This window comes from Notolepis coatsorum, assembly GCF_963971535.1.
Source record: "Notolepis coatsorum genome assembly, chromosome: 12".
NCBI lineage: Eukaryota > Metazoa > Chordata > Actinopteri > Aulopiformes > Paralepididae > Notolepis > Notolepis coatsorum.
In genome coordinates, this window is record NC_140176.1 from 9,200,600 (window position 1) to 9,225,746 (window position 25,147).

Genomic DNA, 25,147 nt, shown 5'->3' on the forward strand with positions numbered 1-25,147 from the left:
GAAAGGGACTCTTCTTCAACGACATCATCGTCAACTTACCCTTCAACACCTACTTCAGCAGCCAAACAGTCATCATCATCATCATCATCTTCGTTTTATGTCCCTATTTTCCCACCTCAGTGAGGTTGGACGGGGCGATGACTCCACGCCACTGGGCACGGTTTTGTGCCATGTCTACATTTATCTCCAGATCTCTCATATCGTTCTCCACACATCCCCTCCACGTCTGCTTCGGTCTCCCTCTCGGCCTCCGCCCATCCACAATAATTTCCTCCACCACCCCTCTCAACACCCCTCCTCCGATCTTCTCACATGTCCAAACCACCCGAGACGTCCATATCTCACCTTGAAATCAATTTCCCTGACACCACAGATCTCACCCACCTCGGCACTGGTCCTCCCGTCCTGCCATCTGACTCCCGCCACATGCCTCAACCTCTTCCGATCACAGCTTCTTAACACCACCATCATCACCCTTTTTGTCATTGCCCACGTTTCTGAACCATACAGGAGAACTGATCTCACTCATGCTTCATATATCCCTCCTTTGATCTTTAGATCTAGGTTTCGATTCAACAGTAGATTCCCGCCTCACAGCCCCCATCACATCTCCCAGATAGTGAAACTGCTTCACCTCCTCCAGCACCTCCCCTCCCGCCACTAGACCACCATCTCCAGCCACCTCCTCCTCCTCTTCCCTCTCACACGTGAGGCCTCTGAAATCCCTCACTCCCCTCAAATTTTCCAAACGTGAACATCTGAACATGGGCTTTGAGATACTTTATGTAAGGCGCTATATAAAATACATTTATTATTATTATTATTATTATTATTATTATTATTATTATTATTATTATTATTATTATTATTATTATTATTATTATTATCTTTGGTGACACCATTTGTCACATTCTCTACACGGCACAGAGTTTACTCCCACTCCTCTTCCACAGACTCCACATTCTCGAAGTCAACTTCCTGTCTGTTATTGCTACGCAACTGCAGCGTAGGGGGAAACTGCCCCGCCTGGTACATTGTGTACACTATTTAGTGGAGAAACGGATAGTTAAAGCGGCAAATTAAAGACAATCAAGCAGACTTTTCTTCAGTCCTTCACAATGCCAAAGAGCTGCTGTGTTACGCGTTATACTAATGACAAAAACAGAAATCCAAAGTTTTATACCATCACAGAGGAAAAAGTGGCTGGTGGCTAACGTTCGGCTAACTCGCTCTGATGTTGTGGTCGTGGTAATCAGGGGGAGTTTCTTTGACTCATATCTCGCCTTAGAATCACCAGAAAGGCTTTCGAAATAGTGAAATGCCATGTTGGCCTCAATATTTTCAAAACAAATCGTATGAAAATGTTATGAAATGAACAAGAATGTGATAAAACGTGTAATAAAAACGGAGCTCAATGCATGGATTTGATGGTAGAAATCCGTATGGTCCCCCTATACCAAGATGGCGGCGGTCTCGTGACATCAGAGTGTCTTCGAGAATGGATATCTTCCTGACTGAATCCTCTCTCCTTCACTCCCCGTTATCATCACCTTCATCTTGTCGATATTTATATCTTCATTCCCGTCTTCTTCATTCCTTCCCTCCGCTCAACAAACATTCTCCTCACTTCCTCCTCCTCCGAACCTGCCGTCGGCACTAGAGCGTCGGCATAAAGCGGCTCCCACGGTCCTTCTCCTCCTCGTGAGTCCCTTGTCGCTTCCTCCATTACAGTAATGAAGAGCAGTGGGCTAAGAGCCGAACCCTGGTGCACCCCCCACTCCAATGCCAAAGTCCTCCGATGTTCCAGCTACTGTCTACAATGACGTCGTCACTTATGCAAAGCAAACGTGGCTTAATCAGATCAGAGCGCTGCAACGTCTGGGACAAGTGTATCGTTGTCAACGTTGTGTGAAGGTCACACGGGGCATATTAATAATGAATGAATTACACTCACTGCTGTTCATGACTCGGTCACAGTGTGTGTGTGTGTGTGTTTGATGTAATCTACATACGCTGTGCGTGTGTTGGTGCATGTGCCTATGTTGCGTGTGTATATGTACATACAGTGCTTTGTGCGTCTGTGCATTTGATGACCCATCTCTGTATTCATTTATTCACGAGTCGCACTCACTGCTGTTGCTTATTCACCTGTGTGTGTGTGACACACGACAATATGTGCATGTCGACGTTCCATGAATGAGTGTATATACTGTAGGGCAGGGGAAGAAAAAACAGTGCCATCAAGACCAATGACTAATAAAATCTTGACCTTGTTGATGGAAATCAAACTGTAGTCTGTGCCGATTCCCTGTATACGGTATGTGTGTTTTTTTAACACTTTGAGTGCCAGCGACGTGTATTGTCGTCTTATCATGCCCCCCGTTGAGTGCCGACGACGCGATTTGTCGTTTTTATTTTTTAATAGCGATCTGAATTCATTATTTAATCAACCGAGTCTCCCGTTGGTACAGCAGACCCTCCAGGAGCTCAGATGGGGGAAAAAGCGCCCCCTATCGTCTATCCCTGTGTAACTGCAGGTCAGTCGATTAGACTGACCTGGGATCTGTAGATCTGTAGAGGTGGAGCCAACTGGCTCCATTGTGCTGGCGAGCTGTCTGATCAAGAGGGATCTGATCGCGAGACGGAAAACAACGTGGAATATATATTTACAGCAGCCAATAATCAATCAATAAGCGTGATCGATATTTGGAATGGCGATCAGGAATTGGAATAATCTTTTTGGATAACATCTGATCTCAGGTAAGGAATCTATTTGACCAGTCTTAGGATAATCAGACCTGTTTTCACGGAGATATAAGCGTTTGCCCTATGTAGACAGGGTAAATTTTCAGAAAATCATAACCCTGAAGGCATTTCGTGTTTATTTTTGGTACACAAAATTTCTAGGGGTATTAAGGGGTGCTGAATCCAAATCTGCTGTATACCAAGCTCAGAAATGTCAAATAAGGCCTCACAATTGAGAAATCCAACATGGCCGCCAGCGCCAGGCTGAAATCTATTTAAGTGCATATCTTTTTGACTAAACAAGGTAGAAACATGAATGAAATGTGTTTTTATATGTTTGCATACATGAGGAATTTAAAATCATATCCTGATTTTAGATCAGTTGTGAAAATGTTGCTTGAAACTCATATTTATAGCAGAAACTGTGGTCGTTATTGATGCATAACTCATCAACCAAATAAGAAAGAAAAGCAGGATGATCCCAGGTCATGGATTTATTCATCAAACTTGTTTCTCTTGAATTTTGTATCAACATGCCATTTATGCAAATTAGATACCCCTTAATATGCGTACAGTAGCTTAGGTACAGTAATTTATTGTCAGTCATCAATCGTATTCAGGCAGGTGTCGCAGGTGTCTTGCAGTTGCATGATTCATCCAATGCCACTTTTCCTGAATAGAATAGAATAGATTATAATATAATAAAATAAAAATATTATTTTACCATATCAATATAAGTGAATGTTCAAGTTTCTTTATTAGTTGTCATACAGGATACAGAATACTTTGCATGAAATGTTTCTTTCTGTGTTGCTCCTGAGAGTGTGCTAGATAATAACAAGATAGTATAAAATAAGTATAATAAGTATAAAATAGAAAGTCAAGAAGTCAAGTACGTAAACAAGTGTAAACAACAAAATTGTTCAGTGTATCTATATATACAGTATGTACAGCTGGTACAAAAATGGTGAGGTATAGCTTAGCTTGTGGTGCCACCTTGTAGTGGTGAGGTGGAATGAGAATGATGTGCAATTTCCTTACCAATAATATAAATATAAATATAAAGTGTGTCTAAAGTGGTAAAGTGGGTGCTACAGTGTGTTGTTTATTTAAGTGAGTGTATGTGCGCTGTGGGTGTGTTGATGGTTTGCTTATTGTTCATTCATTGAGCATCCTGATGGCCTGGGGATAGAAGCTGAGTCTCTCTGTGCTTGCCATGAGACTCCGGTATCGCTTGCCTGACCGCAGCAGTTTAAAGAGGCAGTTGTTTGATTGGCTGGAGTCTTTGATTATTCTCTTAGCCTTGCCCATGCACCGCTTGTTGTAAATGTCTTGGAGAGTGGGAAGCCCACCTTCAATTGTGCGTTCGGCTGAACGGGCCACTCTCTGTAGTCTGCTGCGGTCTTGTGCAGTGATATTCCCAAACCAGGAGGTGATATTGCCAGTCAGGATGCTCTCTATTGTGCATGAGTAGAAGTTCTTGAGGATCTTCTGACTCACGTTGAACTTCCTTAAGCGCCTAAGGAAGTAGAGGCGTTGTCGTGCCTTCTTGATAACACTGTCAATGTGTGTGGTCCATGTCAAGTCCTCGGATACGTGGACTCCGAGGTACTTAAAACACTCTCTCAACCGGTGCCCCGTCGATGCTGAGGGGGCTGTAGTCCCTGACCCCGACCTCCTAAAGTCCACAATCATCTCCTTTGTTTTGCTGACGTTCAGGGAGAGGCTGTTCTCTTGACACCATCCCGCTAGAACCTTAACCTCTTCCAGGTAGGCCCTCTCATCGTTTGCAGAGATCAGGCCCACCACTACTGTGTCGTCAGCCAATTTGATGATTGTGTTGTTGTTCCGCTGTGCCACACAGTCATGTGTGTACTGGGAGTGGAGGAGGGGACTCAGGACACAGCCCTGGGGGGCCCCTATGTTGAGAGTGATGGATGAGGAGGTGCAGTTGCCTGCTCTCACCACCTGGGGTCTGCCCGTCAGGAAGTCCAAGACCCACTGGCAGAGGTCATAGTTCAAGCCCAAGTCCGTGAGCTTGGCTATGAGTTTGGAGGGGACTATGGTATTGAATGCTGAGCTGTAGTCGATGAATAGCATTCTCACATAGTTCCCCTGCCTCTTGTCCAGGTGTGATGCTGCTGTGTGCAGCACATGGGCTATGGCGTCCTCCGTGGACCTGTTGGGGCGGTATGCAAATTGCAGGGGGTCCAGGTTGATGGGGAGGGAGGAACAGATGTAGCCCTTCACTAGCTTCTCAAAGCACTTCATGGCTATGGAGGTGAGAGCTACAGAGCGGTATTCGTTGAGGCAAGCAGGCTTGGATTTTTTGGGTACAGGGATAATGGTGGACTTCTTCAGACAGGTGGGGATGACAGCCTGTTCTAAGGACAGGTTAAATAGGTCAGTGAATACCGGGGCCAGTTGGTCAGCACAGACTTTTAGGACGCGGCCGGGCGTTCTGAGGCCCTGCCACATAGCTCTAGAGTCAGCCTGTTCATATTGAAGTTCAATTGTATCCCTGTAGCGCCTTTTTGCTTCTATTACTGTCCTCCTAACATTGTATCTCACCACCTTGTGGTCATTCATGTTGCCTGTCACAAGCCTGGCATTGTATGCTGAGGTGCGCGCCTTCAGAGCTTCGCGGACGGATTTGTCTACCCAGGGCTTTTGGTTTGGGTAAACTCTAATTGTGGTAGAGGGGATTGTTTCTTCTACCAAAGTACAAACAAAGTCCAGCACTGTTTCTGTGTAGTCATTAATATTATCCGTGTTATCGCGGAACACCCCCCAGTCTGTACATTCTAGTGCAGCTTGGAGCGTCTCCTCCGACTGCACCGTCCAGCGCTTCACCTCTCGCGATACTACAGGAATGCGCTTGAGACTTTGTTTATACTGCGGTACAAGAAAGATGGCGTTGTGATCTGACTTGCCGAAAGGACTGGCAGCATGTGATTTGTACCCGCTCTTAAATTGCGAGTAGCAATGGTCTAAAATATTCCCGCCTCTGGTAGAACAAGTCACATGCTGGTAGAAGTTTGGCAGCACTTTTCTCAGATTGTGCCTGTTTTGATGGATTGGTCATGATATCTGTCAAAGACTACATCTACCCTCTGGTATTTTGCTCCCATCTTCAACACGGTGTCAGTGAACTTGTTGGCATAGTCACCAAATGTTGTAGTGTCAGGTGGCTTTCCGAGTGCCACTACCAGAGCTTGGCCATCAATGACCAGGCAGCTGGGTCCCTGAAGGGTAAGATCTGCAGGGGTTTTAACTTGTTTCGTCAGTATATTTGCTAACACAGACTTGTTGGTGGAATGTAGACTCCCGTTAGTTGTGCCCAGAGATGGCGGGATGGGCATGAGCTCATGCTGGAGGATAGTGTCAAGGTCTACCTTACGACCTGCTCTGTAAGCTATGATGAGCCTTTGTAGAATCTGCCTGTCCACTTTGATGGTGTTTTGCTTGTTCTTGGAAAGTTGCACAACGTCATACAAAGAGGCAAATGTCTTGGCTTTGTTCATTCGAATGGGTGATTTCAGGTTCAGGTGCTGGTCACTATCTGGAGGTTCACACAAACGTTTGCCCACAAACATGTTCAGTTGTGCCTGTCCAAGGTGTTCTGCACCAAGTATGGATTCTTGAATCTCCGGTGTGACTACGTCCTTGTTGATGTATGTAAGAAAACTTACAAAAGCACATTTAATTCAGGTTTGTACCTTGTGTAGTCACACTTAACTCATTAAGCCCCACCATTTATTTTTTGAAAATTCGCCTAAAACAGCATGCTTACATTAAAAGGCTTATATATCCAGATTTATAAGAGCTACTTGCATAAACTTGGTACCTGAAAAAAGCTAAGACTTGGGGGATTCTAATGTTCGTGTCCAACACTGTACAGTTATTACCAAATTGCTGTAGTATTCCTGCAAACACTGAAGAAATGTCATTTATTTTATCCTCGCCTATACAAAGATTACAGTTAGACAGTCAAAAACACCCTGTTACTCATGGTTGCACCCCAGCTATATTCCTACTTTCTTCCTCCATAGGTGCAGATGTTCTGTGCAAAGTTTCATGTCAGTAGAATAAAAACTGTGGGTTTAGCACCTGTTTTTGTGGAGAGAGGGCCTGGTGCTGGCGGCCATGTTGGATTTCTCAATTTTGAGGCCTTATTTGACATTTTTGAGCTTGGTATACAGCAGATTTGGATTCAGCACCCCTTAATACCCCTAGAAATGTTGTGTACCAAAAATAAACACGAAATGCCTTCAGCACTTTATACAAGCACTTTTTCTGAAATTCTGCCTAGTCTAATGCTGTGTGTGGCTGTGATCGCTGATGAGGAAATAAGAGAATCGATATTTCAGCCCGCGTCTATAGCGTGCATAAGTACACATATACTATCGATAATCTAGCGTTTATTTGAAAACTATTCATAAATAAGCCGAAAAATTTCAACGTTTTTGTGTTATCACGGAATCTTTATATTGTCCTTGAAAACGAGGGCTTTTCAAAATGCTATAAAACGAAAATTAACCGATAAAAAAAAAAATCCGTTTCGACAATGTTGACTGCAAACAAGTCATTGATAAGCGACGGGCAGATTAGACACATAGCCATAATTTAAAACATAGATTAGGCGTTTTTAACGCTAACATTGAAGTGGATGATGGCATTCAACGGGGTAAAAAGGTAAACAAGGTAGGCACTGATGGTGTTAATATAGGTTTATTTCAGGGACAACGTACAATGAGTACGTTTATTTATGAGTCACGTCCGTCTGTATCACCCTTTATGAGTCACATCCGTCTGTATCACCCTTTATGAGTCACATCCGTCTGTATCACCCTTTTATGAGTCGCATCCGTCTGTATCACCCTTTTATGAGTCGCATCCGTCTGTATCACCCTTTATGAGTCACGTCTGTCTGTATCACCCTTTTATGAGTCGCATCCGTCTGTATCACCCTTTATGAGTCACATCCATCTGTATCACCCTTTTATGAGTCGCATCCGTCTGTATCACCCTTTTATGAGTCACATCCGTCTGTATCACCCTTTTATGAGTCACATCCGTCTGTATCACCCTTTTATGAGTCACATCCGTCTGTATCACCCTTTTATGAGTCGCATCCGTCTGTATCACCCTTTTATGAGTCGCATCCGTCTGTATCACCCTTTTATGAGTCACATCCGTCTGTATCACCCTTTTATGAGTCGCATCCGTCTGTATCACCCTTTTATGAGTCACATCCGTCTGTATCACCCTTTGAGTCACATCCGTCTGTATCACCCTTTATGAGTCGCATCCGTCTGTATCACCCTTTATTTTCATTTAATTTCAAACCTTTATTTATACTCGTGAAAGCACTGAGGTTTCCCTCATTTACAGTGATGACGAGTTAACAAAGGACACAAATATCATAACAGTTAATAATTACAATGAATTACAATTACTTTGAGTCACATCCGTCTGTATCACCCTTTATGAGTCACATCCGTCTGTATCACCCTTTATGAGTCACATCCGTCTGTATCACCCTTTATGAGTCACGTCCGTCTGTATCACCCTTTTATGAGTCGCATCCGTCTGTATCACCCTTTTATGAGTCACATCCGTCTGTATCACCCTTTTATGTGTCACGTCCACAGCTGACCAACACTCCTCCTGTGCTGAATGATCTCTCACGTAGGCTGTTTCTCAGAGCGGTGGCCTCGAAGCATTCTGAATATCGATTTTGTTTGTCTATTAATTTTACCAACTGCAGCGATTTGAAGCTCGGAAGCATTTGGGTCAGCCCTAGAAAAGCCAGTTTAGCAGGAAGGCCAGTGGACAGAATGTGTGTCGACTCCAAAGAGTTTCTAATGTAGGTCAGCTCACGGGAAGCAGCTCCACACGCCGCTGCTGCCACCTGGACGCCGTGTGGCAGAGAATCCAGCTCCGCTCCGCAGGGCATCCGCCCCACCTCTTCTCTCCTCCCGGAACCCCCCCCTGTGCTGATGTCACTACCTGACCTCTACCATCTGCTCTCTCTCTCTCTCTCTCTCTCTGTCCTTCCCTTGCTCTCATCCCCTCTGTGTGTGTGTTTCATTCATGTGGAGAATAGCAGGGCTGTTCTCGACTAAAGAAACACTTAGTTGATTGATAGTCGTACAATTTCATCAACAGATCTGTCCCCAAGATTAGACCCATTAGACCAAAGTACATTTCCCGTTGCAGTGACTGTTTGCTAATATAATATAAATAGCCGACAGACATGAAATCAAATTGGATTAGATAAAAAAATATGTATTGTCATTGCACAGCACAAGTACAGTACAGTGAAAATAAGTTGGCATCTAACCAGAATGTAAATGCAACCGTAAAGTGCAATAACGAGGTACAAGTGATTAAATGTGATATATATATATATCAAGCTACTGGTGAGATATGCTAAACTGATGTACTGTATGTACAGTATAATTATGCTATGCAGGTATAAATAGGTATAAAGGTGAAACAGTTATAAATATACTATGGTAGTAAGCCATTCTGGCCAGTAGTATAATTATTAAGAGTAGGTATGGGATATATACAGATATAATATATTCAGGTACTGTATGTGAACAGGGATATATGCAGATATATCCAACAGTTATAGATACATATATATATATATACACATTACACACACAGTATAATGGAATGATTTTACATGGCTAGCATACAGGAGTGCAGTCCATTCTAGAATGTTTGTTGTTTTCGTTGTCAAGTTGAAACGGCCTATAGACCATTTAGACTAGAGAGATAAGAGAAAACTATTATTATCCCTGCAGTTTGTCAACCGTATTAAAAGCGGCACCATGACAATTCCACTAACCAAGAAGGACAACAGAACAACCTTGCATCAGTCATTTTTTCTTCTTTTTTTTTTAAGATTCTTTTTTTTTGCATTTATTGCTTTTTCAGACATGCGACAAATTATCCCCCGGGAGCGGGAGGCGAACCCGGGATGGCCGCGTAGGTGTGCGAGGCACTTTGCGGTGCGCCACGATGGCACCCAATAGGTCATTTCTATGTGTGAAGAACCAAATATCATCTGGCCCAGTCCTACCCTCCTATCTACTAATCACCCTGTTCTGTACTAATACTGCATCTCTCCAGAAACGCTGTGATAGTACTTTCTTTCTTTCTTTCTCTCACCCTCTATCTCGATCTGTCTTTTTTTGTCTCTCACTCTCTCTGTATCTCTCTCATTCTCCCCCTGTATATCTTATCTGTCTCTCAATCTGATTTATATCGGACTCCCCCTTCTCTAGACACACACACTAGGGCTGTCTTAAATACTTCGAAGCTTCGAAGCGTTGTTCCATGGGCAGGGGATTCGAATATGAAAATAAAATTCGATTATTAAAGAAAAAATATATATATAATATATATATAAAACAATTATTTTAAATTTGTTTGCAAAATCAACTCTGCCTCTCTTTGTTAATTACAACAAGCAATGCTGTTTGTTATTTAAGATGAGGTCGGACTCGGCACTGACAGATTTGTGTTCATTGTGCTGCTTTTATAAAGCCTCAAATGACGGCTTACAATATTTCATGAAAGCAAAGTGTTTCGTTTGTCAAGATTTAAAAAGGTTTAAACTTTACAGCACTGACAAAGTTGAACAAAGTGCTGTACAAGTCCCACAACATATATATATATATTTTTTTTTAAATAAAAATAAATAAATAAAATAATTAAAAAAAGTTTTTTTCGAAGCTTCGAATTAAAATCGAATCTTGGCCCCGAAGCTTCGAATTCCAAAAAAATAATCGAAGGTCAGCCCTAACACACACACACACACTTACACCCTCTCTCTGCTGTCCTCAGATTGATGCCCATGAGGACGATGTGAATGCGGTGTCTTTCGCCGACAGCTCCTCCCAGCTGCTGTTCTCGGGCAGCGACGACGCACTGTGCAAGGTGTGGGACAGACGGACGCTCCGCGAGGACAGACCCCAGCCTGTCGGACAGCTGGCCGGACACAGAGACGGGGTCACCTTCATCCACAGCAAGGTGAGGTCAGGGGTCAATGTAGAGTGGAATAGTGGCATCATGGCTCTAACTCAGTGAAACATAATGTCATGAGAAGTGGTTACTTGATAACAATGACACGTCCACTCTCTGTACTGCTCAGAACTTCACTGATCTTCAACAAAATTGTACTAAAAAAAAACTAGAACAGATTCTGCAGATTACATTTGGTTCTTGTCGTCAATGTAGTTGTAGAGACCTTTTCGGTGGAATTCTGTTGCTAGGGTTACAGCTTGTATTTCCCCTCAGTTGTTGTATAATAACAAACACTGCAACAGGCATCTGAAGAAGCGTTCTGAAAACGGACGCCAGGTGCAGCGCTTCTCCTCTAGGGGGCCTCGTGCTGCCACAGACTCACTCATCATTGGGAACAATTGAAAAAAGACACTGGCTATTTCTTGCAATTTTTTAGAAACATGTAGTCTAGGAAAACACCCAAAAAGGCCCATTTCCGTATTTTTCACATGCCGTGTTCCACCTCTGAATCTCTTTGCAAAAAGTCATTTTTATGCGCGTCCAAACAAAATGCAACCCCCTGACAGTTTGATATGTTGAGATTAAAATGTTGCATTGCAATTTGATGCACCATAACTTGGGCTCTTTTAGAAAGTTGTCAAGTTTGAAAAGGTCTATACAGAATGGCAGTCCCATGGTCTTCTGACTTGTATGTGGTGGCGACAGTGGCTCGTGGGAGGTAGAGCAGTCGTCTGGTTATTCGATGGTTCCCGGTTCGATTCCCGCTCCTCCCGGGCAGCGTGTCGAAGTGTCCTTGAGCAAGACACTTAACCCCTAACTTCTCCCGATGAGCAGGTTGGCACCTTGCATGGTCGCCTCCGCCGTCGGTGTGTGTAAATGTGTGAGTGAATAGGTAAAATGTGAGCAACAAATTGTAAAGCGCTTTGGATAAAAGAGATATATAAATGCAGCCATTTACCATTTTTGTCAGGGTGACGCGCGCTACCTGATCAGTAACTCCAAGGACCAGTCCATCAAGCTGTGGGACGTGAGGAAGTTCTCTCCCAAGGAGGGGCTGGCCGCCTCGCGCCTGGCCGTCACACAGCAGAACTGGGACTACCGCTGGCAACAGGTCCCGCAGAGAGGTATGGTCCTCGCAGGGGGAGGGGAGTGAGAGAGGAAGAGGAGTGAGGAGGAACACGTAGGGGAGATGAAAGAGGGAGGTGTGAGGAGGTGACAGGGAAGGAGAAGAAGGATGGGAAACGGAGAAGAAACATGTACATCTGGCCGTATCGGACGCAACACAGATGGATGGTTGAATAAATAAAGATAGAATCCACCTTTACCACTTTTTCAACCCTATCCATAACTTCTACTTTTCTTTGCACTATTTTACTCTGTCTATTCTATCGTACTCTTTTTTTATTAGTGTCTATTTTTTAAACTGAATCAAACCGTAAAACAAGGTGGCCTGTTGGGATGTTAGATCCTAATGTGAAAAACTGTGATTTTATATGTTTGCACTTGATGTTTGCTCATTTTATGCCTGTCTTTCTGTTGTCAAGCACCTTGAGCTGCAGTTTTTGTATGAAAGGTGCTATACAAATAAAGTTTATTATTATTACTTATTAGTATAGGTGTTTATTAGACCATGAGTTTGGAGTGACTGGACGGAAGTTATTGAGATATACATTTAGCTTTTTTTTTTGGTCAGAGTTCTATCTTAGAAATCTACCAGGCTGTCGCTTTCATCGGCCAGTAGCTGTTGTGACATCATCATCATCATCATCATCAGCACAGGAATGTCCCCGCAAGTGATGAAGACGAGACAATATTTAGTTTCACCCCGTCGACGGGGTAAAAGAGCTATTTTAGGGTTAGGTTAAGGGTTAGGCATATACGGTATCTATGCATTAGGCTAATGAGTTGAGTGAATGTAAGTCTATGGAATGCGCCCCCACACAGCATGAAGTCTTGTTCTTCACTGACCTGTATGTCTGGTCCCACGTCTCCCTCCCAGCCCTGAAGAGACACAAGCTGACTTGTTGTTCACTGACCTGTGTATCTGGTCCCACGTCTCCCTCCCAGCCCTGAAGAGACACAAGCTGACGGGCGACACCTCGGTGATGACCTACCGGGGGCACGGCGTGCTGCACACGCTCATCCGCTGCCGCTTCTCGCCGGAGTTCAGCACCGGGCAGAGATTCATCTACACCGGCTGCTCCACCGGCAGGGTCATCAGTGAGTCTCTCTGTGTGTGTGAGAGAGGGGGGGGCGAGAGAGAAACCAGTGGTTGGGAGGGAGGGAGAAGAGAAAGGGAGAGAGGGGGGGAGAGAAACCAGGGGAGGGAGAGAGAGAGAGAGTGTGTGTCTGAGAGAGAGAGTGTCTGTGAGAGAGCGAGAGAGAGAGAGAGAGAGAGAGAGTGTGAGAGAGAGAGAGTGTGTGTGTGTGTGTGTGAGAGAGAGAGAGTGAGTCTGTGTGAGAGTGTCTGTGTGAGAAAGAAAGAGAGATAGTGTGTGTGTGCGAGTGTGTGTGTGAGAGAGAGAGAGTCTGTGTGTGTGAGAGAGTGTGTGTGTGTGAGAGAGAGAGAGAGAGAGAGTGTGTGTGTCTGAGAGAGAGAGAGAGAGAGTCTGTGTGTGTGAGAGAGTGTGTGTGAGAGAGAGTGTGTGTGTCTGAGAGCGAGAGAGAGAGTGTCTGTGTGAGAGAGTGTGTGTGTGTCTGAGAGAGAGAGTGTCTGTGTGAGAAAGAAAGAGAGAGATAGTGTGTGAGAGAGTGTGTGTCTGTGAGAGAGAGAGAGAGAGAGTGTGTGTGTCTGAGAGAGAGAGAGAGAGAGAGTGTCTGTGTGAGAAAGAAAGAGAGAGATGGTGTGTGAGAGAGTGTGTGTCTGTGAGAGAGAGAGAGTGTGTCTGTGAGAGAGTGTGTGTGAGAGAGTGTGAGAAAGAAAGAGAGATAGTGTGTGTGTGAGAGAGAGTGTGTGTCTGTGTGAGAGAGTGTGTGTGAGAAAGAAAGAGAGAGATAGTGTGTCTGTGTGAGTGTGTGTAAGACAGACAGAGAAAAAGGTGTGTGTGTGTGTGTGTGTGTGTGTGTGTGTGTGTGTGTGTGTGTGTGTGTGTGTGTGTGTGTGTGTGAGGAACACACAGCATGGCAGAGTGAAGGCAGGAGGGAAAGAAGGAGGACAAGTGTGTGAAATGTATCTCTTCACTCTGACAGAAACCTCGTACCTCTAATGTCTGCTGTTTCTACTTGAATTTAAAGTTGAAACGGTTCTCTGTTGTGAGCAAGCCTAATCGAAAAAACCCCAATGTGTCCGTTTGGGAGATGCAATGTTTTGCCTTTTGTTACTTTATACTAAGATTGACCAAATTAATTAATTAATAAATAAGTCAGAATTTGGAACACATAATGGAGAACCTGAACACATCTATTGATTTCCTGTGTTGTCTCTGTCAATTCTATGAGGTTCTTCTGACTGACGGTGTGACCAGACTAAACATGTCTATCTGGTTGCTCTCTGTGTTTCTCTCTATCCAGTCTATGATGTTCTGACTGGCGGTGTGGTGGCCAGACTGTCTGACCATAACGCCTGCGTGAGAGATGTCAGCTGGCATCCTTACCAGGACACGCTGGTCAGCAGCTCTGTGAGTATGCTAGCCAGGCCCCCTACCTCCATAAGCTCTATGCTAGCCAGGCCCTCTACCTCCATAAGCTCTATGCTAGCCAGGCCCCCTACCTCCATAAGCTCTATGCTAGCCAGGCCCTCTACCTCCATAAGCTCTATGCTAGCCAGGCCCTCTACCTCCATAAGCTCTATGCTAGCCAGGCCCCCTACCTCCATAAGCTCTATGCTAGCCAGGCCCCCTACCTCCATAAGCTCTATGCTAGCCAGGCCCCCTACCTCCATAAGCTCTATGCTAGCCAGGCCCCCTACCTCCATAAGCTCTATGCTAGCCAGGCCCTCTACCTCCATAAGCTCTATGCTAGCCAGGCCCCCTACCTCCATAAGCTCTATGCTAGCCAGGCCCCCTACCTCCATAAGCTCTATGCTAGCCAGGCCCCCCACCTCCATAAGCTCTATGCTAGCCAGGCCCCCTACCTCCATAAGCTCTATGCTAGCCAGGCCCTCTACCTCCATAAGCTCTATGCTAGCCAGGCCCTCTACCTCCATAAGCTCTATGCTAGCCAGGCCCCCTACCTCCATAAGCTCTATGCTAGCCAGGCCCCCTACCTCCATAAGCTCTATGCTAGCCAGGCCCTCTACCTCCATAAGCTCTATGCTAGCCAGGCCCTCTACCTCCATAAGCTCTATGCTAGCCAGGCCCTCTACCTCCATAAGCTCTATGCTAGCCAGGCCCCCCACCTCCATAAGCTCTATGCTAGCCAGGCCCTCTACCTCCATAAGCTCTATGCTAGCCAGGCCCTCTACCTCCATAAGCTCTATGCTATAAAAGTACACTAGCAACACAATTCTACTGAAAAATGGTTTCAGTCAAACCCCTTCTCTCTCTCTCTCTCTCTCTCTCTCTCTCGCTCCCTCTCACATCCTATTCTCTCTCTCACCCTCTTCTCTCTCCCCCTTTCTCTTTCTCTTCTCTCTCCCTCCCCTGGTTTCTCTCCCACCCTGTCTCTCTCTGTCTCTGTCTCTCTCTCTCCTCGACAGTGGGATGGAGCAGTGTCTATGTGGGAGCACAGACAGACCCATCCTCTGGATGAAGAGAGAGGGAGAGACCGAGAGAGAGACTGAGGGAGCTGCCACACCAACACCAAAAGTTATTAAGAAGAAGAGAAGAGTGACGTTAGTGATGTCACAGGAAATGACATCACCACAGCAGAAAGAGGCAGGCCCTAACAGAGGGAGACTTTTTTTTTCTTTTTTTTCTTTTTTTATTCAATGCTGGATATAAATCATATTAATATAGTGTGGTTGTGAAATGATAATGTCCCGACTTTTCAGAAGGCATTATAAGCGTAATAATTGTCAACAAGAGGGCAGTGGAGTCTGTGAGGCTGAGACGAAGCCCTATTCTAAAGCGCTAGTCCACATGCTTGGGGAACCTATTACTTAGGACACAAGCCGGTAGTTTTGTACTGGGCTTTTTTAACGTTTTTTTGAGACGTTATTATTGGCATCAGAAAATGTTCGTGAGGGAATAAGCGAGACGCTATTAATTAAACGACTTTATTCTGGTTCAAAGTCCAATGATTCGGTCGCTAGGAGGAACTGTTTATTGGCAGTGGTACTGGAGGTCAACAAGGGCATGCATCGTGTTTCAGATGCACTGCTTTCCTCTGTTGACTGAAATGATGGTTCTGTGTCAAACTGTCGCTGGAGGACCAAGCGGAGGTGGTGTGCGGTCCCGGCGTAGGCCAAGGAGCCTACCTGTCCAGACTCGCTCTGCAGGCCCACAGCACCGATCATCATTTCAGCTTCACACTAGCATTGTTAACAAATGCTAAAATTATCTGCTTCCTGTATCTCAAAAACAAAAACCCCGGCGCGGCTGGGTAGCGCAGTGGACTAAGCACTCGCCTACCACCGCAGAGACTCTGGGATCGAATCCAGCTGTCAGCGGTACCTCCGGCTTGGTCGGTCGTCCCTACTAACACAATTGGCAGTGTCAGCGGGTGAGAAGCCGGTCGGTGGGGTAGGTGTCCTGGTCGTTGTAAACTGCGACTCCTACTGGTCGGTCGGGGTGCCTGTTCAGCAGGGAGGGGGTCTGGGGGTAATAGCATGAACCTCCGCACGCGTTACGTTCCCCCAGTGAGTGAAAAGAAGCGGCTGGCGACTCCACATGTATCGGAGGAGGCATGTGGTAGTTCTACACCCTCCCCAGGCCGACAGTGGGGCAATGTACGCAACGCCCAGGAAGGGAATTGGCATAATGACTAAATTGGGATGGGTGAAAAATACAAAAAGCCCAAAAAGAAATAAAATCAAAAAATTAAAAATTAAATTAAAACCCCGGTGCCATTGCTTTTTGGATAGACTTTGGACTTCCATTTTGTGACTAATCAGGTTTCTTAAAAATGTGGACTATCCCTTTAACAATAAATAATGATGTTAATGATGATAATAATAATAATAATAATAATAATAATAATAATAATAATAATAATAATAATAATAATAATAATAATAATAATAATAATAATAATAATAATAATTTTGTATGCCGTTAAGTATAAAACGGGTAGGCTAATAGTGTTGAATTCGGCCTGGAACCTTTTATGCAGAAACGTATTGAAGCTCGGAAACGCTAAACGCTTTTCTCCCTGCCAGCCCTCAAACAGCAGAATGTACCGACATGATGGTGCTTTGAGGGGGAAACAAGCTATCTCACCTGATTTAATGGTAGATGTAATTTAAGTCTTTGTTTATATACGGGAGGAGGAGAATCTCTTGAGGATAATTCTGTGTAAATTATGTATAATATTTTAATGGTATAAATGTCCGGGGCTCGTTTTCACATAATATTTCAGAGTAGGAGTTCTGATCCAACATCAGTTTTTTACTTTTCATACAGAGAAACTCCCAACGCCACTTTTTATTTCTTATTGTTTCTTACCAAAGTATCAACCGATACCAGATATTGATTCAAGCTATTAATTTCACTGACCATTACTCAGGAGACTCGAACGATAAGGATTGAGATATAATCTTAACCGTAACATCCCTCTTTGTGAGAAAAAGGCAGAGAATAAAGTAAAAAAAAAATAAAAAATGTAAGATTTTATTTGAGCATTTTTACAGATTTATTCTGGTCAGACATGACCGACAGAGCAGAGGAGAGGAAGGACGGGAGAAGATATGGGGGAAGGACATGCGGCAAATGTACGTCCGGGATCGGGAGACGAACCCGGGTCGACCGCGTAGGTCTGCAGCGCAGTAACGTGGTGCGCCACTCGGGCGCCCCGAGAATAAAGTAATTAAACTTTCGTTTCTGATATGGTACACTTGGCTTTTGGTGTTGAAATTCTCTCAGATACCAATACCTTATTGTAGCCTGGTACCGTACCTACCCAATAGGCAATACCACCGTGACCAGGGTGGTTGGTGTATTAACTAAAGTCTATACAAGTAGACTAAAGTCTAGTCTACTCCGCTCGACACCTTGGCAGGTGAACAACCGGACTCTTCTCTATTATTATTATTATTATTATTATTATTATTATTATTATTATTATTATTATTATTATTATTGATCTTTTTCCCCCTCCTTTTTCCTCTGTTTTTTCTCCCATCCCAATGTTAGTCGTTATGCCAATTCCCAATCCCCTTCCTGGTCGCTGCGCACTTACCCCCCACAGTCGGTCTGGGAGAGTGGAGGCTATCACGTGCTTCCTCCGACACACGTGTAGCCAATCAACCGCTTCTTTTCACCTGGCAGCGCGGACTTTCACTGAGAGGATGTAACGTGTGGAAGGATCACACTACCCCCCTTAGATCCTTCCCTTGCTGTGCAGGCGCCCCGACCGAACTGTAGGAGTCGCTGTTTACAACGACCAGGACCCACCCATCAGCTTTCCAACCCCTAATACTGCCAATTGTGTTAGTATGAACGACCAGCCAAGCTGATAGCAATGTGGAGAGCTGGGCTCGAACCCAGCGGCTCCTGCATTGGTGGCGAGCGCCTTGCCCACTACACCACCTAGCCGCCCCGACTCTTCTCTATTCTATAAGTCAGTCTGGCTGGTAGAATAATCAACTAGTGAATTTATGCCTCAACCAGTGTAGGTACCGGATATGTTCGGCCTCGCAGATAAGATGAGATGAGATAAGATATTCCTTGGGATCAGTTGATCAGTTCAGGGTCAGTTTTTCAGTCGAGTTGCACAGAAAACATCCAACGTTTATCACGCTGTGTAACGAAGATCATTGGCTGTACGTGGCGATGGCGTCAAATCTTAACGTTATAAAAATGAACGTTATATGAGAGGTAAACACCGTTTGCGCAAATAAAGATTTTGAGGCAATGGCCTCACCTAAATGCTTTTCTGCTAGCTTGCTAACGTTGGCTAGTGTGCTAACGTGATAAATTAATAGGCGTGGCTGGCGCTTTTATTTTGAAGGCAAAACCTCTCCACCTTAATTGAGCTTAATTAAGATAGCTTGACACAGCTACTGATTTGACGCTATGGCCGTGAAGCCACGTACAGCCAATGATCTTCGGGTACAGCGTGATAAATTACGTTTGTTGTGCGACTCAACTGAAAATCAGTTGATACCAGTAAAGACATTACGGTAATCCATTCTAACTTTGACCCCGCTATCGTGAGTGAGATGGCCCAAGGGGGATCTACTTGTCTGTGATCGGGGGATCAATACTCCTACTTTGTGAACACGTGCGTGCACTGGGATGATAAGGAAGAAAATAAAAAATACATTTCTTGTGAAACAGATTTTTGTGTTTGTGTTGAGGTCAAGGTGACCGGGTTGGGAATATGTGAATGGATGAATGCATAGACACTGGTCTGTGTGTGTGTGTGTGTGTGTGTGTGTGATATTTTACTGTGTTTATATCAATGTCAATATTTCACTTTCAGACCATTGTTTTACAATAACAATAAAACATTTCTTTGAATGTAATCATGATGGTTTTTGTTGAGCTTTAACAGGTTACAGAGACCAGAGGTTGAACAACAGGTTTATTGAAACTTGATTGACGAGTTGATAAAGTTATTTGCTCCAAGCACAACCCTTTTAGATGCAAAGCACCTCTGTGGCTGCAATGTCACTGGCTCACTCACTCATTCCGTCATTACTCACTCACACTTAGTGGCTCACATCTATGACACAAATACACTTTGAATGTGCATTTTAAAAGGTCTGCCACATAGGTACAGTGTACTACTATGTTAAAGGAACACGCCAACATTTTGGGACATTAGCTTCAAGTTTCAAGTTTCTTTAATAGTTGTCATACAGAAGTACAGAATACTTTCATACAAAATGCTTCTTACTGTTACGCTCCAGAGACTGTGCTAGACAAGATAGTATCAAATAACATAGTATAGCATGTAAATTAGAAGTAGAAAATGAGGTCACAGTGTTCAGTATAGACATATGTACAATGTTCGATGCAGAATAGACGTAACTGAGTTACCATATAATATACAATACTATGCAGTGTACTAATGTACAATACTATATAGTGCAAAGCAGAAATGGGATGAGGTACAATTTACAGTAAGGTGTACGAGTTGTAGTGCAATCCTTCATCAATAAATATAAAGTGTGGGGAGTGGGTGCTACAGTGTGTTTGTTTAAAGTGAGTGTGTGCTATAAAGTGTGTGGAGTGGGTGCTACAGTGTGTTTGTTAAAAGTGAGTGGATGTGTGTGCTATGTGCGTCTGATCTTAACGTCTTCTCCAGAGAGAGACAAGAAGATTATCTGGCTGCATGTTAGCCTAGCTTAGCACAATGACCCCTGGCCCTCCTATCCTCTTTGCTTTACTGTGTCCTACCTGTTTTTATTACATTCATTGTTTTACTGTGTTTTTAATTTTATATCTTGCATCGTATTATTTAGTTTTTTTTATCAACCTGTGAAGCACTTTGGTGCCAGCTGCCGCTGCCTGGAAATGTGCTATATAAATAAAATGTACTTGACTTGAATGAATGGAACCGGCACTGTCCGCTTCCATTCATTGTGCTAAGCTAGGCTAACATGCAGCCAGATAGCTTTCTACAGAGAGGAAACTGGTATATATCTTCTTGTCTCTCTCTGGAGAAGACGGTAAGCTAATTTACCAAAATGTTGGCGTGTTCCTTTAATGAAAATAGATTTATCCGGCATTGGGATGTGTTTTTTTTTCACAGCAGAACTGGGACTACCGCTGGCAACAGGTCCCGCAGAGAGGTATGGTCCTTGCAGGGGGAGGGGAGTGAGAGAGGAAGAGAGCGAAGAGGAGAGAGGAGGAACACGTAGGGGAGATGAAAGAGGGAGGTGACAGGGAAGGAGAAGGATGGGAAACGGAGAAGAAACATGTACATCTGGCCGTATCGGACGCAACACAGATGGATGGTTGAATAAATAAATAGATAGAATCCACCTTTACCACTTTTTCAACCCTATCCATAACTTCTACTTTTCTTTGCACTATTTTACTCTGTCTATTCTAGCTTACTATTTTTATTATTGTCTATTTTTTAAAACAATCAAACCGTAAACAAGGTGGCCTGTTGGGATGTTAGATCCTAATGTGAAAAACTGATTTTATATGTTTGCACTTGATGTGCTCATTTTATGCCTGTCTTTCTGTTGTGAAGCACTTTGAGCTGCAGTTTTTGTATGAGAGGTGCTATACAAATAAAGTTTATTATTATTATTACTTATTAGTATAGGTGTTATTAGACCATGAGTTTGGGGTGACTGGACGGAAGTTAGAGATACATTTAGCCTTTTCTTTTTTCTCAGAGTCTCTATCTTAGAATTCTACCAGGCTGTCGCTTTCATCGGCCAGTAGCTGTTGTGACATCATCATCGTCATCATCAGCACAGGAATGTCCCCGCAAGTGATGAAGACGAGACAATATTTAGTTTCATCCGTCGACAGGGTAAAAGAGCTATTTTAGGGTAAAGGTTAGGTTAAGGGTTAGGCATATATATGTGTTAGGCTAATGAGTTGAGTGAATGTAAGTCTATGGAATGCGCCCACATAGCATGAAGTCATGGCTGTGTGTGTATTGTTTGTTTACTCACCCGTCTTGTTCACTGACCTGTATATCTTGTCCCACATCTCCCAGCCCTGAGGAGACAAGCTGATGGGTGACACCTCTGTGATGACCTACCGGGGTCACGGCGCTCATGCAAATGGGATTTATTTTCAACGTTTACAGGGCGATTGTGTGGAAACACAAAAACACCCGGAGGATTATGACATGTATATAACGTGTATTTTTATGTACAGCTGTGTTTTTTTTTCTTTCTTTTTTTATCTACTTTTTCTCCCATTTTCTATTTTTCTCCCATCCCAATTTCCTATCGTCCAATTCTACCCTCCCCTGTCTCGAACGCTGTTAGGCCATGCCTCCCACAAGCCGGCTGCAATGTGGACTAAGCCTTACATCACGATCACGTGTCCCCTCCGGTACTCGAGGAAGCAGCAGTCGCATCTTTTTCACCTGCACAGCGCGATCTCTCAGCGTCGGGGGTCTGCGTTTTGGAGGGCACGCCGCCCCCCGTCGCTTCCTGATTCTGCTGCGCAGGCGCACCAACCGACCTGTAGGAGTCGCTGTCCACAACGTCCGATCCCCACCCATCAGCTTCCCACCCCCTAATACTGCCAATTGTATTAGTATGAACGACCAGCCAAGCTGATAGCAATGCGGAGAGCTGGGCTCGAACCCAGCGTCTCCTGCATTGGTGGTGAGCGCCTTGCCCACTGCACCACCTAGCCGCCCTACAGCTGTGTTTCTTGAACTTTTGAACATTTTCTAATCTTTATGGGGACTTTTGCTCCGAGGCTGTTTCTTTATTTCTTACAGACAGTGAGCCATGTGGTAACAGTACGCATCTCCAAGTTCCTGGTGGAATGGATCAAACCTCAATATAAAGGAGCGTTTAATGCTATTCTCCTCATTAATGTGTCCTCATGGTGTTCCTCCTTTGGTGGAAGCTAGACCTAGGAACTACATGCCGACCACTGCCATCCAGCTCAACTACATGCCGAACACAGCGGCCCACCTGATCTCAAACCTACCGAAGTCAGCCCATGTCACCCCACTTCTTAGGGACCTGCACTGGCTCCCCATCGCTGCACGAATCCGCTTCAAGGCCCTCCGCCGCGCGATATGCCAGGTCGAAGGAGCGGCTCCGGTCAATGGTCCCTAACTACATGCCCTCAAGACCCCTATGCTCTGCATCCTCTGGCAGCCTCAGACCTACTCCTATCCGAGCTCCAGGAGGGTCATTTCCTGGAGAATTTCGCCTATTCTCTGTCCTCTCTCCACAATGGTGGAACGAACTTCCCACCAGTTAGGACAGCCGAAACCCAACCAATCTTTCGCGTCGACTAAAGACGCTTCTTCAATCAATATCTGAAATGAAAAAAATTCAATAAAAATTACATTCTTACTGTCATGCACTCGTCCTAATATACTAACTTACACTGTAGCAATCAACACTTTGATGAACATTGTTACTCAGCTGAAAGAGTTGTACCCTTCCTGCTGACTTGTCGTACAAAACTTGTAAGTCCCTTTGGATAAAAGCGTCAGCTAAATGTAAATGTAGGAACTAGATCTAGAAACTACATCCCCAATGAGGTGTCTGTACATCAGCATACTTACTGACACCCTTACCTACAATAGATATATACCGGTACGATAGTATAATATACTTATATACAGTAGATATATAATGTACTTTTATACAATAGATATATACTAGTATACAATATAATATACTCGTACAATAGATATACTTATATACAATAGATATATTATACTTATATTATATATAACTATTTGCTGGGTGTATTGTAAAGGCAGGATTCAGTAAAGTCTAAAATCGGACCTATCACGTTCCCTTTAAGAAAGAAAGAAACTAGTGCATCATCATTATTTTAAGGAAATCAGTTAATCTGCAAACTGCAGATTATTTACCATGTGGGCTTTAGTTCCAAATAAACAAATGGTGCTCTAGAGATCATATGTTATAAACATTTGGACATCTCTTGCTAGTCTAGTTGCTAACCCTGACTTGTTCCTGCACAGTGGTGGAGGAAGCGTTTACCTCAAAATGTTTAGACAGACACAGAGGCCATGGATCAGCTTCTTACCGTGGTCTGTCAACGTGGTTTAGAGTTCATTGCTGGGTTAAGTACTTCTATTCTATTCACATAATATGCTTACTACATATATCTATTCTATTCAGATATATGCTTACCACATGTATCTATTGCTATGTCCGCCCATCACAATCACGCAAACTCTCTAACGCCTGGCTGTCTCGTAGTGATGACCGGAGTGTTGGACGTCCCGTGATGATGACCGGGATGATGCGACCCTCTCTGCGCCACTCCCTTGCCTCAAATAGATCAAGTCAAGTCAAGAGTTTTATTTGTCACGGCATACAAGTATACAATGAAATGCAGGGGGTCTTGCCCGCAACGATTGTGCATAATACAATAATAATATAATAAGAATCCAATAGAAACGACATTGTGCAATAATACAAGTAATCAAAGTAGGGCATATCGGTATATGTACATGAGTTTTTACAGAGCATGGTAGGACATGCTAGGTCCTGTGATAGTGCAATACACTGTTAGCTACGGATGAGGCACTGGGTCTTTATGTACACTGCTATACAATGCTATATTATACAATCTCAAGTTATACTATACTATTCTTAAAGTGACCTTTCCTTTTGTAAAGTGTCCATAAGTGTGAGCGTGTGCAGCATGAGTGTGTGTGTGCTCATGTTAAAGTGGCTGCTAGTGTGTGAGCGTGTATTGTGTGTGTGCTCATGTGTGCTTGTGTGTGGAGAGTTCAGTGTTCAAGGCTCTGATGGCCTGGGGGAAGAAGCTGAGCCGAAGTCTCTCTGTCCTAGTTGCTGGTGTTCGCAGGCGTTTGCCTGACCGCAGCAGCTTGAACAGGCTGTTGTTGGGGTGGTGAGGGTCTTTCATTATTCTGCAAGCTCTGGATTTGCACTTGTTATATAGGACCTGCAGGTGTGGTAGTGCAATACCCGTGGTACGCTCGGCTGAGCGTACCACTCTCTGTAGGGCCTTCTTGTCCTGTGCCGTGCTGTTTCCATACCAGGCAGTGATGTTTCCAGTCAAGATGCTCTCTACAGCTCCGGAGTAGAAGGACTGGAGTATCTTCCCAGATACTCTGAGCTTCCTTAACTGTCTCAGGTGGTAGAGGCGCTGCTTCGCCTTTTTTACGACTGAGTCTATGTGTGTTGTCCATGTCAGATCCTCTGAGATGTGGACCCCCAGGTACTTGAAGCTGTTCCTCTGTCCACGGTAGCCCTGTTTATCCTCAGTGGTGTGTGTGTCCCCTGCTGTCTTCTCCTAAAATCCACGATCAGCTCCTTGGTTTTACCAATGTTCAGGAGCAGGCTGTTGTCCTGGCACCAGCGTTCCAGTACCTCAACCTCCTCCCGGTAGGCCTTCTCGTCGTTGTCCGAGATCAGCCCCACCACCACTGTGTTGTCCGCAAACTTCACTATGGAGTTGGAGCTGAACTTGGCCACACAGTCGTGTGTGTATAGTGAGTACAGCAGGGGGCTCAGAACACAGCCCTGGGGGGACCCGATGCTCAGGGTGATGGTGTTGGAGGTCTGACCCCCCACCCTGACCGCCTGGGGCCTTTCACTCAGAAAGTCCAGTATCCAGGCGCTCAGAGCGGTCTATAGGTGAGAGAGGGTGCTGTG

At 44.4% G+C, this 25,147-nt stretch overlaps 1 protein-coding gene across 1 annotated transcript in view; it reads left to right on the forward strand.

Annotated features, from left to right (window-relative positions):
- dcaf11 (ddb1 and cul4 associated factor 11) overlaps positions 1 to 19,345 on the forward strand; it is a 54,772-nt gene extending 35,427 nt beyond the window's left edge. The window contains exons 11-15 of the mRNA XM_084326653.1: positions 10,609 to 10,794; positions 11,759 to 11,912; positions 12,856 to 13,008; positions 14,299 to 14,405; positions 15,425 to 19,345. Of these exons, the coding sequence (XP_084182779.1) occupies positions 10,609 to 10,794; positions 11,759 to 11,912; positions 12,856 to 13,008; positions 14,299 to 14,405; positions 15,425 to 15,508 (684 nt within the window). The 3' untranslated portion in view covers positions 15,509 to 19,345. The remainder of the gene's footprint in view (positions 1 to 10,608; positions 10,795 to 11,758; positions 11,913 to 12,855; positions 13,009 to 14,298; positions 14,406 to 15,424) is intronic.
- The last annotated feature ends 5,802 nt before the right edge of the window (positions 19,346 to 25,147 follow it).